The following is a 19,462-nucleotide window of genomic DNA, read 5'->3' as shown; positions in this document are numbered from 1 at the left end:
CTACGTCAGGGAGCGGTTTCAAATTGGAGACGAGAACTATACTATACTAAATGAAATAAACTACTATTGGGAAATTTGAAGCTTGACCTGCTCGTATAGCCTAATGCCTAGCGCGCTAGATTTGAAGATAGGGTACTGACCGAGATTCGGATCAACACCATGCGGCGTATTGAGGATCACGGGCTACAAAACCGGACACATGGCCGTAAGTTTTTGGCGGTTTCTTGCCTTCAATGGTGCAAATGCTAACCTGGTCCCCAAATTAAAGACAATACGAAAAAAGATAAAATGAGAAAACGCACAGAACAAAGTTTACACCATTCACAGACATATTGCGCACAAGACTTCCCTCCCTTAGGTTACCTTGAAGACTCTGGGATCAGCTAGGGCATCCGGCTACGAAGCTGAGTAGAATAATAAAACTGTACAAACGTTGAAAAAGTGGACATGGTTCTAGGTTCTGGATAAAAATATGCAAGCGTCAATTGATTCTTGCAAGAGAATGCAGTATACCAATAAGTTCCAAAACGCGATACTCAGTCATATATTGTGTTTCATTGATCACAGCGATAAGATATCGAGTGTTTTGGATAGCCCTTGCCCTAGTGACTATTTGTATATCTAGCGGAATAACGGACATTCTGCTGCTACCCTACAGCACAAGACAAAAATTTAACCACTACGCACTTCCTTCAGCCCAGCAGAATTGAGCAATTCAGTAGGTTGTTTTGCATTAGGTGTGGTCAATGGTGGACCTTAGACGGCTTATAAAAGTACCATTTGTCACGGGCGGTTCCTGAGGAAACCCCTAAAAAGCATGATTTCTGCCTATGAAAAATACAAACTATGAGGATGGTCTTTTCTATAATTTCTGTTCATGGTAGATCATCAAAATTTTTACCATATATTCTGTAGATGACAATATCGGGGAATTTTGAAACTTTTTTCAAGACCATTATCCGTTAACGAGATCTAGAGGTTCAAAGTTACCTTACCCATGCAGAAAACCGCCAAAATTCGGTTTTAGCTGGTTTTGACCCTCCGTCTGCAATTACCTAAATAACTAATCACAGCAAAAGACTCAAATTTTAACCTTACACTCTTACATTCATCTAGAGCCGCCATTCTCCGTTTATGGATAAAATATATCCGTTATCAAGATACACGCGAAAAACATGATTTTTGTACCAAAAGTAACAGTTGTGGGGATGCAAACTTCTATAATTTATAGCAAATAGTCGAAATTTTGCCATATGTTCTTATCATGATGTTCTCAGGAATCCTTGAAACTTTTTAAATATCATTATCTGTTACCGATCTCCAGATGCTCAAACTTACTGCACTTATGCACGTAGTATTCGGCTTGAGGTGTAAATGTAGTTTCAACTGACATAGTGAAGACATGACAAGGAATCTATGGTCTTCCCAAGGGTTCAGAGGTCAGCAAACTATGGTTTTAGTCAGCATTTTTTCACCAATAAAAATCTATGACGCGCTGTCTCTGTATAATGTGAACTCCACGCCTATAACATATGCCCAAAGTGGTACTGCAGTGACAGAAATGTGTTAAAAATGATCTAAGCGCGCCTGAAAAGAACTTACAATAACTGCCAAAAATTATACAAAACTAAAAAGATTGCAAATTCAGTATAATACTTCTAATAACATTTTTGCTCTTTAAGATACAAATCAGAAGCCGGGAGTTTCTGATAAGCTGCGATCGATGAGCAACGTATCCAGAAAAAGCATAAAGCAAACGATTTTGTGTTAACTATATTTTATAGACACATATTTGTTTCTTACATCTGTCAAAGTATATAAATGTAACGAAATGAATAAATAAACTGCCAAAATTTCGCTCACCTACTGATTTCGTCTTTTGTATAAGCAGCACACCATGCTGTAGCAGGGAAAAGAAGAGAAGCAACGGAAAAATGGTCTTGTCGGAGCACAAAAAGGCGAATATGTTTCTCTGTAAACGACTCTGACGGGAAAGTGAGAATCCTCAGTATTCATTCTGCTTTCCTCACTAAAAGTTTCCAAAATTTCTTGGCCGAATTACTTCACATTTTTAACTCAATACTCTAATGAACTTCCGGACAGACACAGGCTATATACTGTACTTTAATATAGCAAACAGCAAAGCTCTGCTTATGGCTTTTCAGCTTATTATTAGAATACAACTACAAAATCTCCAGTCACGAAAACTGACAAGTGCCGGGAGAGCGGTATGCTGACAACATGCCTCTCCGTATCCGCATCTTGTGACGCCTATGAGCTGAGGATGACACTGTGGCCGGTCAGCACCGTTGGGCATTCAAGGCCTGTTCGGACAGTGTATTGTTAAAGAATCTGAATTTGCAATAACAGCAAACAAGTCTCAAGCTCAGAGAGATGGAAGAAGAGGAGATGGACAGAGGGATGAAGGAAAGAAAGGAGCAGCTGCACAGAGAAAGTGGGCAGGAGGAGATACAGAGAGAGGGGTAGGAGAAGATGGACATAGAAAGGGGGACGAGGACATGGATAGAAAGACCGAGAGAATGTGATCGCAGGAGGAGACAGAGAAAGAAGAGAGAAGGAGGACTGAGAGAGGGGGAGGAGGTGATAGAGAGAGGCGCAAGGAGGAGTAGATGGACAAAGAGAGGGGAAGGAGGAGATGGACAAAGACAGGGGGAGAAGGAGATCAGGTTTTATATCAGTTCCCACATGTATTAGAAATGTGTACGTTCTCTTTTCTTTCTTTTCCACTTACCGAGAATGCGCCCCAGCAACGCGTGGCCTAGAACAGCTAGTACATCTCATAAAAAACAATGTAACATTTTTTGTTATGATATTTCAGTGTACCTAAAGCTGTCCTGCTACGAATCACGAATTTGATAGTGCTTGCTGACGAACTGTAACGTATGGAAAAATTTGGACTACATATTTCTAATCTGCCACTAAAATGCTGTAATATTAATGGAAAGATACACTACTGGCCATTAAAATTGCTACACTACGAAAATGACGTACCACAGACGCGAAATTTAACCGACAGGAAGAAGATGCTGTGACATGCAAATGATTAGCTTTTCAGAGCATTCACAAAAGGCTGGCGCCAGCGGCGACACCTACAACGTGCTGACATGAGGAAAGTTTCCAACCGATTTCTCATACACAAACAGCAGCTGACCGGCGTTGCCTGGTGAAACGGTGTTGTGATACCTCGTATAAGGAGTAGAAATGCGTACCATCACATTTCCGACTTTGATAAAAGTCGGATAGTGGCCTATCGCGATTGCGATTTATCGTATCGCGACCTTGCTGCTCGTTGGTCGAGATCTAATGACTGTTAGCAGAATATGGAATCGGTGGGTTCAGGAGGGTAATACGGAACGCCGTGCTGGATCACAACGGCCTCGTATCACCAGCAGTCGAGGTGAAAGGCATCTTCTCCGCATGGCTGTAACGGATCGTGCAGCCACGTCTCGATCCCTGAGTCAACAGATTGGGACGTTTGGAAGACGACAACCATCTGCACGAACAGTTCGACGACGTTTGCAGCAGCATGGACTATCAGCTCGGAGACCATGGCTGCGATTACCCTTGACGCTGCATCACAGACAGGAGAGCCTGCGATGGTGTACTCAGCGATGAACCTGGGTGCACGAATGACAAGAAGTCATTTTTTCGATTGAATCCAGGTGCTGTTTACAGCATCATGATGGCCGTATCCGCGTTTGGCATCATCGCGGTGAACGCACATTGGAAGCGTGTAGTCCTCATCGCCATACTGGCAGATCACCCGGCGTGATCGTATGGGGTGCCATTTGTTACACGTCTCGGTCACCTCTTGTTCACATTGACGGCACTTTGAACAGTGGACGTTACATTTTCAGATGTGTTACAACCCGTGGCCCTACGCTTCATTCGATCCCTGCGAAACTCTACATTTCGGCAGGATAATGCACGACCGCACGTTGCAGGTCCTGTACGGGCCTTTCTGGACACAGAAAATGTTCGACTGCTTCCCTGGCCAGCACATTCTCCAGATCTCACACCAACTGAAAACGTCTGGTCTATGGTGGCCGAGCAACTGGCTCATCACAATACGCCAGTGACTACTGCTGATGAACTGTGGTATCGTGTTGAAGCCGCATGGGCAGCTGTACCTGTACAGGCCGTCCAAGCTTTGTCTGACTCAATGCCCAGGCGTATCAAGGCCGTTATTACGGCCAGAGGTGATTGTTCTGGGTATGGATTTCACAGGATCTATGTACCCAAACTGCGTAATCACATGTCAGTTGTAGTATAATATATTTGTCCAATGAATACTCGTTTATCATCTGCATTTCTTCTTGTGTAGCAATTTTAATGGGCAGTAGTGTATTACCCTATTGTAACTCACTCATGTTCACAAGCTTCGTTATGCAGGGATAACCAAATAACAGAAAATAAAAGTCGCAATGCTGACCTCGTGGCATCCTCGAGGACACTGCTGAGAGGGTAGAAACGTGACGGCTCCTTGGACACCTCGCAGAGCATGCGCTGTCGGCAGTCCTCAGACATGACCTTGAGGAACTCGAAGTAGAAGTCGAGTTTCTGGAGGCGGTGGCGCACATAGAGCAGCTCGAGGTCCGGCTCGACGCCCGCCTCCAGGTAGGCCGTGGCGGCGTGGTGGGCGTGGCCCTGCAGCAGCATCGGGTCGTCGTCGTCGGCGGGCAGCGGCCCCGCGTGTCCGGACACCACCCCCGGCGCCGCGCCTGCTGGCGCCGCGTAGCCTTCCACCACCAGCGGGTCGTCCAACACGTACACGCTCGCTGTGTGCCACGCCAACTTATCACTTTTGTTAATCTAACATTTCGTAAGTACAGCACCTGATTAACGATTCCTTGCACAAAATGTACTGATGGAAAAAAATCGCTACCCCAAAAAATAATTAATGTAGTGTATTTAAATTTCTGGGATACTTTTTATAGGTAAAACATTTAAGTGATGAACATTGCAAGACCACTGTAACTGCGAGACAAAGCGTTGTAAATGTGAAATGCTGGTGCATTAGTAACCGGTGTAATCCTCAGAATGTTGAATGCAGACTTGCAGACGTGCATGCGTTGTAAAGGTGCCAGATGTCAGTTTTTGGGATGGAGTTCCATGCCTGTTCCACTTGGTCGGTCAATTCTCCGACTGTTGATACTGTATTTGGATAACGCTGGAATTGTGATCCTTTGATGTGCAGTTTTTGCTCGATTGGAGACAGATCTCACGATCTAACAGGGCAAGGCAACATGACGACACTCTGTAGAACGTTTTGGGTTACAACAGAGGTATGTGGCCGAGCGCCATCCTGTAGGAAAACATCGCTTAGATGCTGTTCATGAATGGCAGCGCAACAACTCGAATCACCAGATTCATGTACTGACTTGCAGTGAAGGGGCGTGAGAGTGCTCCTGCTGTCATACGAAACTGCACCCCAGACCGTAACTCAGTCAAGGTATAGGTACAGTGCGCCTAGCACGCAGGTAGGTAGACAGGCTGGCTGCAGGCCCCCAACTGGCCTCCTTCTAACCAACACACGGTCATTACTGGCACAGAGACAGAACAGCATTCATCACAAAACACAAATCTGGACTCCAATGTGCTCTCCTTTGACACCACTAAAGTCGTAAATTGGGATGGTTGGGGTCAGTGGAACGCACACTATTGGGCATCTGGCTCGGAGCTGTCCTTGATGTAACCGATTTGTAACAGCTCAAACTGCTGCTGCAGATCAAGTAGGATGCGCCAGAGCCATATACCGAACACGATCGTCTTTCTTCTCATTAGTGCCACCTGGGCATTCGCAGCCCGGTGTTCTTGCGACAGTGCATTGTCGTAACCACTGCTGCAAGCAATCAGGTACATATTCCAGGAATGCGTTTGTGCAACATCACGGAAGAAACATCAAGATTCTCTTAGCTGTATGATACGACCTCGTTGAAGCTCACAGAGCTGATGATGACAGTCGTCTTCGTCGTCTTAAACGCATTCTAAACTAACAGCAACTCACCACGTCCAGTCTCAAAGGTAACTAACGCTCTTGACAGCTACGGAGTCTATTTAAACAACACCTCATTTTCATCCTCATAGTGGCGCTACTATCGCCTCTCTTAAGCGACTGGCGCGAAATCTGAACAGACATCATCTTTCAGATGTAGAAACACGCCTATCAACTTTCGTTTATGACGCCCAATTCCTTCTTGGTCTTGCAATGTTTTCTGTCGGTGTTCTTTCGAGATTTTGCAACAATGGAAGATTTTCACGAACAGTCTAACTTATATTAAAATGACTACTCTATTCTATTTGGTTTCATTCTAAGGTCTTTTAATTTTGTTAGATAGACCCAGCTGTAACCTCCATATCCATTTTTACTATTACAGTTTGTTAATATTTACGCTGTAGACTTGTTAGCAGGTAGTGCTCTCACGTCAGTAGATCGCATTCGTTATTACCAATGACAGAGTACCTTAACAATTACGAACCGGCTTAGATTTCTTGTTATACATTACTTATGAAAGAAAATTTTGAAATAATAACAGTTCTTAACCTCAACTTTCAATGTTCTCTACATTTTTTCTAAAAATATCTGTTCCAAATGACACGCGGTCAAGCGACATACCAATATTCTGAGTAGTCCATTAAACGAAATTTTCTGACGGTGATCATTAGTTTTCTATCTTCTTTGATGGGGTCCGCCATGAGTAACTCTTTTATGCCAACCTTGTAACCTCAGCTTATCACTTGCACCCAACTTGCCCCATTATTTGTTGGACACATTCACTCTCCTTCTTTCCCTAAAGTTCTTATCCTCTGCAGCTCCCCCAAGTACCGCGGAAGTTATTCCTTGATGTCATAACACATGTCCTATCATCCTGTCCCTGGCTCCTATCGGTGTTTCCCGTATGTCGCTCTCGCCGCCGATTCTGTTGAGAATCTCATTTCTTATCTTACGTCTACCTATTATTCAGCATCCTTCTATAAGAAACATCACATCTCAAACGCTTCGATTCTTTCCGGTTTTCTCTCAGCCCATGATTCCTTTTGTATACAATGCTGTGCTCCATTCTACACTGCTTTGCGCATTTTTAGAAATTTCTTCAGATTAAGGCCGAAGGAAAGTTATTTTTACCAAGATGCCCTCTTTGCCAATTCTAGTACGCTTTTTATGTTCTTTCATTCGACATGTATTTTTTTCTTCTGGAGTGGTATAATTCCTTCATTTCGTCTGCTTCGTGGTCCCCAATTTTTTATTCATTTTATTGCTAATCTTACTTCTGCTGTGCCTTATTATTTTCTCTTACTTCGGTTTACTTTCTGCCCACAGTTTGTACTCATTAGATTTGCTATTCAACAGGGGCTACAGTTCTTTTTCACTGTATATATTAAGATGGTATCTGTTCTTATGTCCGGAGGAACAGATACCATCGGTGACCGTGCAGCTCGTTACTACGAATATAGTGCGGGACAATAAGTTGGGAATGTGGGTCTCATGGGAGGCGTGCCAGAGATAAGTCCCTGCAGTCGCACTACCTTCTGTGTTCTCGGTGGCTTAGATGGATAGAGCGTCTGCCGTGTAAGCAGGAGCTCCCGGGTGTTTGTCTCGCGTGGGGGCATACATTTTCAGCTGTCCTTGTTGACGTATAGCAACACCTGTATGTATCTAAGGGTATTCATTTCATTGTATTGACTTAATTGTAATTCCTTCTTCACTGTCACTGACGACAGCAATGTCATCAGCGAAACTTATCACTAACATTCCTTCATCGTAAATTTTAATCTAACTCCTGCACCTTTCTTTCATTTCAGTAACGCTTTGTCGGTATGTGCATTGAACGAAAAGGGCAAAAGATCATCTCCATATATTATATCCGAACAGATCGTTCTTGATCTTCCGTCTTGTTCATTATGTATCAGATAATGAAAAGACAGAGAAAGTGGCTCAAATGGTTCAAATGGCTCTGAGCACTATAGGACTCAACTGCTGAGGTCATAAGTCCCCTAGAACTTAGAACTACTTAAACCTAACTAACCTAAGGACAACACACACATCCATGCCCGAGGCAGGATTCGAACCTGCGACCGTAGCGGTCGCGCGGTTCCAGACTGTAGCGCCATAACCGCTCGGCCACCAGCGGCCGGCGAAAGTGTATGAGAGTACTGAAGGGGTAATTCGTTACGTAAAGGGAGATGAAAATGTAATAGACATGTGGGAATTGAATGCTGTTGTAGGGGAAAAAGTGGAAGAAAAGAGTTACGGACGAATATGGGACTGGTACCAGGAATGAGAGAGGAGAAAGGCTAATTGAGTTCTGAATTAAATTTCAGCCAGTATTAGGGAATACTCAGTTCAAGAATCACAAGAGAAGGAGGTAAACTTGGAAAATTCCGGCAGTTACGGGATGATTCCAGTTAGCTTACGTCATGGTCAAACAGAGATTGCGAAGTCATGTATTGGACTGTAAGGCGTACCCAGGAGCAGATACAGACTCAGACTGCAATTTATCAATGATGAAGAACAGGTAGAATTTTAAGACTAGTCAGGGAGAATCAGTGCGCAAAGAAGTGGGAATACGGAAGTACTAAGGAATGAAGAGATACGCATGAAGTTCTTTGTGACTATAGATACTGCTATAATGAATAGCTCAGTAGGCAGTTCACTTAAAGAGGAATAGTTATCTCCAAAGAGGGCAATCACGGAAATTGGCAAGGAAGCCATAGATACAAGAATGGTAATTCCGAGGAAACCATGGGTAAAACAGGTATATCAGGTGATCGACTAAAGAACGAAGTACAAAAATGTTCAGGGAAACATAGGAATACAGCAATGAAATTCACTTGGGAATGAAATAAATGGAAAGTGATGGGAAGGTAAGGCGAAATGGCTAAATGAAAAATTTATAGAAACCGAGAAAGAAATTATTGTCACAAGGACTGACTCATCATAGAGAAAAGTCGAAACGACCTTTGGTCAAATTAAATGCAAGGGCAGTAACATTAAGAGTCGAAAGGGAATTCCACCGTTAAATGCACAGGAGAGAGCGGATCGATGGAAAGATTACGCTGAAGGCATCTATGCCGGCGAGGATTTGTCTGATGACGTGATGCATGAAGAAACACGAGTCGACAAGGAAGAGACAGGAGATCCAGTATTAGTTGCAAAGCGATTTAGAAAAGATTGCTGTATGGTGTGGCAAGTGGCGGTTGACGCTAAATAACGAAAAGTGTGAGGTGATACCCATGAGTTCCAAAAGAAATCCGTTGGAATTCGATTACTCGATAAATAGTACAATTCTCAAGGCTGTCAATTCAACTAAGTACCTGGGTGTTAAAATTACGAACAACTTCAGTTGGAAAGACCACATAGATAATATTGTGGGGAAGGCGAGCCAAAGGTTGCGTTTCATTGGCAGGACACTTAGAAGATGCAACAAGTCCACTAAAGAGACAGCTTACACTACACTCGTTCGTCCTCTGTTAGAATATTGCTGCGCGGTGTGAGATCCTTACCAGGTGGGATTGACGGAGGACATCGAAAGGGTGCAAAAAAGGGCAGCTGGTTTTGTATTATCACGTAATAGGGGAGAGAGTGTGGCAGATATGAAACGCGAGTTGGGATGGAAGTCATTAAAGCAAAGAGGTTTTTCGTCGCGGCGAGATCTATTTACGAAATTTCAGTCACCAACTTTCTCTTCCGAATGCGAAAATATTTTGTTGAGCCCAAACTACATAGGTAGGAATGATCATCAAAATAAAATATGAGAAATCAGAGCTCGAACAGAAAGGTTTAAGTGTTCGTTTTTCCCGCGCGCTGTTCGGGAGTGGAATGGTAGAGTGATAGTATGATTGTGGTTCGATAAACCCTCTGCCAAGCACTTAAATGTGAATTGCAGAGTGATCATGTAGATGTAGATGTAGATGTAGGACCAGAATTTAAAACTGCTTTGGACGGCTTAAGCTAAAATAGCGAAGAATAGATACATAACATTCCATAGTAATTTCTAAAATCATTGTGGGGGAGGGGGGAAGCATTCCAGTTGGTGTGTAGAAAGTATGAGACTAGCGATGCACCATCAGACTTAAGGAAAAACAACATCCACACAATTCCGGAGATAGCAAGAGCCGACAAGTGCAGGAATCATCGGACAATTAGCCTTATGTATCCAAGTTGCTGACAAGAGTAATATAAAATTTAGGGTATGTAAGAAACCGGTCAGTTTGACTTTAGGACCTGGAAAAAACTTTCTATAGTGTCAAATGGTGCAAAACGTTCGAAATTCTCTGAAAAATAGGTGTACACTGTACAGAAATACGGGTGACATACAATACCTACAAGAACCAACAGGGAATAATAAGATTGGAACATCAAGGACGAAGTGCTCGGGTTAAAAAAGTTGCAAGACAGGGATGTAATCTTTCGCCTCTACTGTTCAATCTCTACATCGAAGAAGCAATAACGGAAGAACATCAATGATAAGATTCGCTGATGACACTGCTATCCTCGATGAAAGTGGAGATGAATTACAGGATCTGTTGAATGGGTTGAACCGTCTAATGACTTGAGAGTAAAAAAAAATGGCTCTGAGCACTATGCGACTTAACTTCTGAGGTCATCAGTCGCCTAGAACTTAGAACTACTTAAACCTAACTAACCTAAGGACAACACACACATCCATGCCCGAGGCAGGATTCGAACCTGCGACCGTAGCGGTCGCTCGGTTCCAGACTGTAGCGCCTAGAACCGCACGGCCACTCCGGCCGTCACTTGAGAGTAAATCAGAGAAAGACGAAAGTAATAAGAAGTAGTGAAATGAGAACAACGAGAAACTTAACATCAGGCTTGACAGTCACGAAATAGATGAAGTAAGGGAACTCTGCTATCTAGCCTGCAAAATAACCCATGATGGACGGAGCAACCTCTCGCAAAAAGGGCATTCATAGCCAAGAGAGCCGGCCGAGGTGGCTGAGCGGTTCTAGGCGCTACAGTCTGGAACCACGCGACCCCTACGGTCGCAGGTTCGAATACTGCCTCGGGCATGGATGTATGTGATGTCCTTAGGTTAGTTAGGTTTAAGTAGTTCTAAGTTCTAGGGGACTGATGACCTCAGACGTTAAGTCCCTTAGTGCTCATAGCCATTTGAACCATTTTTGCATTTTTGGCCAAGAGAAATCTTTTAATATCAACCATAAGACTTCATTTGAAGAACAAATTTCTGAGAATGTACATCTGGAGTTCAGCATTGCATCGTAGTGAAACATAGACTGTGGGAAAACCAGAATAAAAGAAATTCGATGCATTTGAGATGCGTTGCTGCAGACGAATGTTGAAAATTATGTGGGCTGGTAAGATAAGGAATGAGGAGGTTCTCCGCAGACTCGGCGAGGAAAGGAGTATATGTAAAACACTGAGAAGAAGAAGGAACTGGATAATAGGACATCTGTTAAGACACCAGGGAGTAACTTATATGTTACTAGAGGCAGCTGTAGAGGGTAAAAACTGTAGTGGAAGACAAAGATTGGAATACATTCAGCAAGTGCTACTTTAAGATGAAGAGGTTGACACAGGAGAGGAACTAGTGGCGGGCCGCGTCAAACCAGTCACAAGACTGATAATTCAAAATAAATAAATAAACAGATTATCTCAAAATTAATTTAGCCTCAGTTCGATTTCTTGCTCCTGTCACTCGCGGTCTCAAAACTTTGGATTTAATATTTTAAGTAAGTATAACGCCTTGTAGGTGTGATCCGTCTATCAGAAATTTCAATGGAGCCCATAAAAACTCTGCCTATTTTAATACTTGGTGATGTTGAAAATTTTTGTACGCTTGAGGTCATCATAAATTGCGTAACTTACTACGCAGTAAATCGGCGTTTGTGTTTTACACTTTCTGTAAATAACTAACATATGGTGCTACATTAGGTTTTATCGTTTAACAGGAGTGTATTACATTGTCTTCATTAACCGTAAATTAACCCTCTTGCCCAATTTGTTTTAGAGAAATAGTAAATTTTATACCAAATTCTTCTGTTGTCGTGATAGCTATGCTGTTTTGGCCCTTAATCGCTTTCGTTCTTAAAGGCAACTGGTAACACTTGTAGTCTGTCAGACACATAAATTAAAAGTGAATCAGGATCATTAATGTTGTTTCTTTATTTTTCTGTAAAATACAGCTCCAGCAAAAATGCAGCCCAACTGTGTCTACTGTTCTCGGACACGGAATGAGTTAGTTGCTATTCCTTAGCCGTTGGAAATCACCCTGTACTCGTGATAGGAAGTTGCTGTGCATGGATGTTTTGGGAGGCCTACTGAGAGGCATGTTCTAGAGGTCACAAAGATGCCTTAAGTGTCCTCTCTTGTAGATACTGACTCGTCTACAGGAAGTACAGGATCCATCACTAATCGTCCATTTCACTGTGAGTGGAACACGACAGGTAAGGTTTATTTTCCCCGTAGAAAGTAGTCTCAAGATGTTACTAACAATTTCGAGGTGCTGCCTTGCATTGATACTGAAACTGAGACAGTGAGATTCTTTTCAGCTGTTGGGAAATGTGCTGTGTCCCGAGGTAAGGGGAGGCAAACGCAAAAGGATAGTGTGCTATGACGAATGATGGTACCCCTTAGAGAAGTGGCAGCAAGGGTTGCGAAGAAATGCCATAACCGCTCAGTGATTGCCTGTGGGGTCTTATTCAGCATGATGAAGATGCCATTCTGACAGCCACTGAAGGTTCATCCAACGGCACATTAAGGTGCACGTTGAGACAACCGATGCCTGTCGCTTGGGCCCGGATGTGATAACTGCGTCATTCAGAGAAGGTCTAGAGTACCAGCCTTTCTCACGGAGTTTAAACGAAGATCACACTCTGCAGAATTGTACCCATAGCTTATTGTGGCCCCCTCCCTATGAGTCGGGGAGAACGTCTGAACAAGCGACTGCGAAGATTCTCTGATAGGCTACATAGCAACTTCCTAGAAATGCGCCACAGAGTTGAGGAATATAGGGTCCCCTTCAACGGGTCAAGTATGCACTAAGAATCCAGTAAGCTGAATGTGTGAGGTGAACACTATTTTCTTCTTTTTTACATTAGACAATTCTCCATCCTGTCCAGTTAACTGTAGCTCCAGGATACCTGAAAGTAACATCGTAAAATCAAAAAAAAATCCCACACCCACAGGCGAGAGTATTAAAATCCTATCGTTTAATTGCCGAAACATGCGCAACAAAACGCCAGGGTTTCAACAGAAAGAAGGCTAGTACTCGAAACTGGCAGAGTGAGATTTTTGGCCAAACCTTAGGCGTATGTAGAAAGGACAAGCTAATAGAAAATGGAGGTGGTGTATTTGTCGCAGTAGGTAAAAAACTCAAATCCACTGAGACAGAAGCTGAAGCTGCATGTGAGAGTGTCTGAGCAGGGCTCAATCTCAGTGGTGTGCGCAGATGTGTAATTGGTTCCTTCTATTAACCACCAGACTTACACCAAGATATAAAAGTAAACCTTAGATAAAACCTCAGATCACTAGTCCGTATGCTCCCCAATCATACTATAATCAACGGAGGTGACTTTATAATCATCGAACTATCAAGTGGCAGTTTTATTAATGATGAGTGTCTCTAGACATCTTGAGAAACATTATTCTCAACGCCTTATCTGTAACTGAACTGGAACAGAGTTCGAATCCTCACTCATGATGGAAATATATTGGATATAATGTCACCAAATAGACCAAACTTCCTTGACGATGTTTTCATTAAAACTTATACCAGTGCCCATGAGACAGTAGTAGCCAAAATGATTATCAAAATGCAAATGGTGACTAAAACAACCATTAAGATTTATCCAAATGATTGTGTGGTTGGACTGTCGGGGTTGTCGTTGTTGTTGTGGTCTTCAGTCCTAAGACTGGTTTGATGTAGCTCTCCAAGCTACTCTATTCTGCGTCTGGCTCTTCATCTCCGATTAACTACTGCATCCTACATTCATTTGGACCCGCTTAATGTATTCATCTCTTAGCCTCCGTCTACAAATTTTACTCTCACATTTCCTTCCAGTACTAAACCGGTGATCCCTAGGCGTCTCAGAATGTGTCCTATCAAGTGACACCTCCTTCTTGTCAAGTTATGCCACAAATTTCTTTTCTCCCCAATTCTATTCAGTACCTACTAGTTGGTTACATGCTCTACATATGTAATCTTAAACATTCTTCGGGGGCACCAAATTTCTCCTTGTCTGAGCTGTTTATCTTCCCTGTTTCTTTTCCATACAAGGCTACAATCCTGACCAATGCCTTCAGAAAAGAATTCCTAGTACTTAAACCTATATTCTATGTTAACAAATTTCTCTTCTTCAGAAACCCGTTTCTTGACATTGCCAGTCTACGTTTTACACCCTCTCTGCTTGGGCCATCTTCAGTTATTTTGCTGCACAAAGACCAAAACTCGTGTACCACTTTTAGTGTCCCGTTTACTATCTCTCGTTTCCTATCTAATTGCCTCAGCATCGGCTGATTTAATTCTAGTAAATTCCATTACCTTTGCTTTACTTTTGCTGATGTTCATCTTATATCCTCCTTTCAAGACGCTGTCCATTCCGTTCAACTACTTTTCCAAGTCTTTTGCTGTCTCTGACACAATTACAATGTGATCGGCAAACTTAAAATTTTTATTTCTTCTCCCTGAACTTTAATTCCATCTGCAAATTTTCCTTCGGTGTCGTTTATTGCTTGCTCTATATACAGATTGAATAATGTTGGGGATAGGGCAGAACCCTGTCTCACTTCCTTTTCAACCACCGCTTCCCTTTCGTGTCCTTTGACTTTTATAATTGCAGTCTGGTTTCTCCTCATGCGCTCTGTAATTTAGCCCTACTGTCTTCCGAATTTCGAAGAGTGTGTTCCAGTCGATATTGTCAAAAGCTTTCTCCAAACCTACAAATGCTATAAGCATAAGTTTGTCTTCCCTTACCTATGTTCCAAGCTAAGTCGTAGGGGCAGTATTGCCTATGGTGACAAACTTTCCAGTTTTTCACGGGATATCTGGTACAACAGCAGTTTTTTTATCCTCCCGGCTCCATTGCTGACAATCTGTTTCTCCCGAGTATTTCGTCGGTTATCCCTGTCGATATTTTGGCAGCAATCACATTATAAACGGGACAGGCAAACTAGCAACAGTTTTTCATACTGTTAAATATCTCATCAGCTACAGAGGTACGGACTGTGGTAACAAACTATGGAAGGATGCTTTACATAACACTAATTTGTAGATGTAAATAAATACTTAAAGGATTCATCTACTATAAATATACAAATTCGTTATTTTTTCTGATTATATCTGTGTGTTAAAGTGAAGCGCCAAAGAAACTGGTATAGGCATGCGTATTCAAATGTGGAGATATGTAAACAGCCAGAAAACGGGCCTGCGTCGGCAACGCCTATATAAGGCAACAAATGTCTGCCGCAATTGTTACATCGGATACTTTTGCTGCAATGGCAGGTTATCAAGATTTAAGTGAGTTTCAATGTGCCATTATAGTCAGCGCACGAGCGATGGGAGACTGCACCTCCGAGGTAGCTATGAAGTGAGGAGTACCTCGTACGACCATTTCACTAGTGTACCGTGAATATCAGGAATCCGGTAAAATATCAAATCTCCGACATTGCTGTGGCCAGGAAAAGATCCTGCAAGAACGGGACCAATGACGAATTAAGAGAATCGTTCAACGTGACAGAAGAGCAATCCTTCCGCAAACCACTGTAGATTTTAATGTTGGGTCATCAACAATTGTAAGTGTACAAACCTTTCAATGAAACATCATCGATATGTGCTTTCGGAGCAAAGGCTCACGTGTGTACCCTTGATGACTGTACGACACAACTCTTCACGCCTCGCCTGGGACCGTCAACATCGACATTGGACTGTTGTCTGGTCGGACGAGTCTCGTTTCAAATTGTATCGAGCGGATGGACATGTACGGGTATGGACACAATCTCATGAATCTATGGACCCTGCATGTGATCAGGGGACTGTTCAAGCTGGTGGAGGGTCTGTAATGGTGTGGAGCGTGTGCAGTTGGAGTGGTATGGGACCACTGATACGTCTAGATATGACTCTGTCAGGTGATATGTACGTTGACATCCCGTCTGATCACCTGTACCCATTCATGTCCATTGTGCATTCCGACGCACTTGGGCAATTCCATCAGGACAATGCGACATTCTACACGTACAGAATTGCTATAGAGTTCCTCCAGAAGAATCTTCTGAGTTTAAACGCTTCCGCTAGCCACCAAACTCGCCGGACATGAACATTATTGAGCATATCTGGAATGTCTTGCAATGTGCTTTTCAGAAGAGATCTCCCCCCCCCCCTCGCACTCTTACGGAGTTATGGACAGCCCTGCAGGATTCACTGTGTCATTTCCATCCAGCACTACTTCAGACATTAGTCGAGTCCATGCCTCGTCGTGATGCGGCACTTCTACGTGCTTGCGCGGGCCCTACACGGTATTAGGCAGATGCACAAGTTTCTCTGGCTCTTCAGTGTACACGTCATGAAAAAATAAATTTTTGTGCAGACTAGCTCAATATTTTCCTTCGTAGACTCAAAAATGAAGTGATCATCGCAGCTGTCGAAAACATCAGAAGCATAATACAGTGTGTCCCAGGAGAAATGTTATGACGGGACCGAAAATACGAAGCAAAGAAGTCAGTAAATATGTGCTCTAAAATAAATACCTTAAGTGCTATGACCACTTCACCTTCTAGGTTGCAGAAGAAATGATTTGTTTGACAGTGTCGTAGCTCTTAACGTATGCATTCTGAAGCCCACATTTGTTAGCCTCCTTTGCTTCGAATGATCATTCATGTCATATCCTTTAATATTATCCCTATGAAAAGGAGAGGCTTCACAGCTGTCAAATAATTGTGAAACTTTATTATAGATTACGATCAGCTGTTTATTTTTATGCTCAGTACTACCGCTTTCTAACAGCAGGCCGTCGTCAAGCCGAAGCCTCATCCACAGACAAAACCTATAAAGTGTGCAGATCGCAACACTGACAAAATAAAAATTATGGCTTTAAATAAAGCAGAAATTGTTTAAAAAGCGTAACTAGCTTCCCACTACAACTTTCAAATGAACAAGTACGATGGAGGTAGAAAAACATAGCTTGTGTTACAGTAAATAATCTCCAAAAGATACTAGTATGTAGGAGGCGCACACCAGAAGAACATACATTTTAAACTGAAGAAAAACGTAGCAGACATGTAAAAAAAATTAACACCAAAGATGAAAATCAATTTGCTATGAATCGTGGAAGAAGATCATAACGGCGTGTTTGTAGCTGTAACATCGATATAATGTATGCATCTCACATGTGAGGTTTCTGGAATATTTTGGACTACATCTACTTAACAACGACGTAAACAGTGAAGTGCTTTCATGAAAAACTTACTTAGTAAGCGGCATCAACAAAGCATAATCATAAAAACAAATGTGTGGTGAAGGAAAGCTTTACAATACATACAGTGCCAAATAAATAAAAGGGGCATTAGAAAACAACGAGTGAACCTTGCTTAAGGTTATGTGTCACGTATAAGTGAACGTGAGAGAACTTGTGTTTTTTTAATAATATCAATCAAAAAAGTTTGTAAAGAGTGGTGTGTCAAACAGCGTTGTCAGAACAAAGCAATATTCGTATATACAATGAATGGATTTTGTATCACACCGTTATTTTAACGACGTAGTCAAGCAGCTATTGCAAAACGTGTTGCGTTAACAGTGTCAAACAGGAATATTATAAAGTTATGCATATCTAAACAAATGCCAAAAAATATATAATAAAACATCATATGAAGGGCTTATTACAATAGTAGTACAAGTCCATTACCTCCACTTTTCTGCCTATAATGCTTTTGAAATTAATGATCCAAACAAACAGAAAGAAAGGTTCATCCTCATATGCTTGAATATTTCTAGTATCTCGACTGCAGATTTTTCATCGATCATTTAACTCTACGTCTCTGTATCTCTAAATTAACAAAAATGGACTTGTACCACTATTGAAATAAGCCCTTCATATTAATACCTCTACAGTCTTGTCTCATAAATAAAATATGAATATGAGGGGGCTAGAGATTTTATATAAAGGTTACTATACAATTAGGCCATTTATGTACAGAAAATTTAGATACATCTTATAATACAAATATGGGGGGGGGGGGGGGAGGCTGGGATTGAGAGGTGCTGTGACCCAGCTTGTCAAGGAAAACGAAATGTGTTAAAACATAAAGCGATGTGGGCTGGGGGTGGGGGTGGGGTGTGGGGGTGGCACGGGGCAGGTGGGGTCAAGGACAAGGGGCCAGGAAATGTAGGGGTACGAAGACATATATAAGTGACATACAGAAGGCACTCATTATGTTGCTCATTAACAACCTACAGTGAGGGCAGTGGGTCAACAAAACAGTAATACAATAAATAAGACCAGGTTTCACACATATGGCAGCACTAAGATAAATATCATTTTTTTGATCTGTTGTAGCAACCACAACATACAGTAAGGGCACAACCAACTATAACACAGCTAACTGGTTAGGAGAAATAAGAGGATGGAGGGGGGGGCGGGGTTATCTGATAGTTTACTATAATATGCTGTGCTTTAACATTTGTTAACACCAAGTACTAAATTCAAAATTTTTGCAAAAGTATGCCAACACTGTTGCAACCAATATACGTGGAAAGAAAAATTTATTATAAAAAAAAAATAAACAATTTCAGAAGAGGAAAGAAACATAGGTCACATATATAGAGTGGTGTCTCATAAACTGTGTATTTATACACTTGCCACATACTGTATAAATAATTATTCCTGTAATACATCTGAAAGTGCCTGCAATATTTATGTTCTCACAAGAAGATTGTTAGCCCATTACATTAACCAGAAATTATTAAAAGTGGGCTGTGGTTTCTATAGGAAGGGGGGAGGGAAGCAGCAGTTTACTTATTATCAGAACAATAGGCTTATAAAAGTTTTTCTAGCACACAGTAAATGTGGTTAAGGTCAAAAGCAAATCTGGGATGGATATAGGATGGGGAGGGAGCAGGGTAGAGGGTGTAGGCTAGGATGGGTAACAGAGACAGACAAGGAATTGATAAGATGTGAAGGACAAAAGAGATACAAATTGTGAAGGTTTTAAAAAAGGCATGCTGAAGGATCATACCAAAAATCACAAGTAAAATCATGCTACACCTGACAAGGGCTGATCGATTTACTTGGTGAGTATACTCCTTAGGTCTGATAATTTCCATGTAGTCTGTTGTACACAGAATTTGTTATAACGCTAACAATTAATTCTAACATTTCGAAACCAACATTAACAAAAATATTTAATAAACAGTGTTAAAATTAAGTTGCAGGAAATATACGCCAAGTAAAAAATATTTCATAAAAACAA

The 19,462-nt window shown here is 42.0% G+C and overlaps 1 protein-coding gene across 1 annotated transcript in view; it reads right to left on the bottom strand.

Moving 5' to 3' along the window:
- The window catches only part of LOC126251597 (uncharacterized), a 112,282-nt gene that overhangs the window by 34,434 nt on the left and 58,386 nt on the right, over positions 1-19,462 (bottom strand). The window contains exon 4 of the mRNA XM_049952131.1: positions 4,454-4,799. Coding sequence (XP_049808088.1) covers positions 4,454-4,799 — 346 coding nt within the window. The remainder of the gene's footprint in view (positions 1-4,453; positions 4,800-19,462) is intronic.

This window comes from Schistocerca nitens, chromosome 4 (genome assembly GCF_023898315.1).
Source record: "Schistocerca nitens isolate TAMUIC-IGC-003100 chromosome 4, iqSchNite1.1, whole genome shotgun sequence".
Classification (NCBI taxonomy): domain Eukaryota; kingdom Metazoa; phylum Arthropoda; class Insecta; order Orthoptera; family Acrididae; genus Schistocerca; species Schistocerca nitens.
This window is presented reverse-complemented; position numbering and strand designations above follow the sequence as displayed.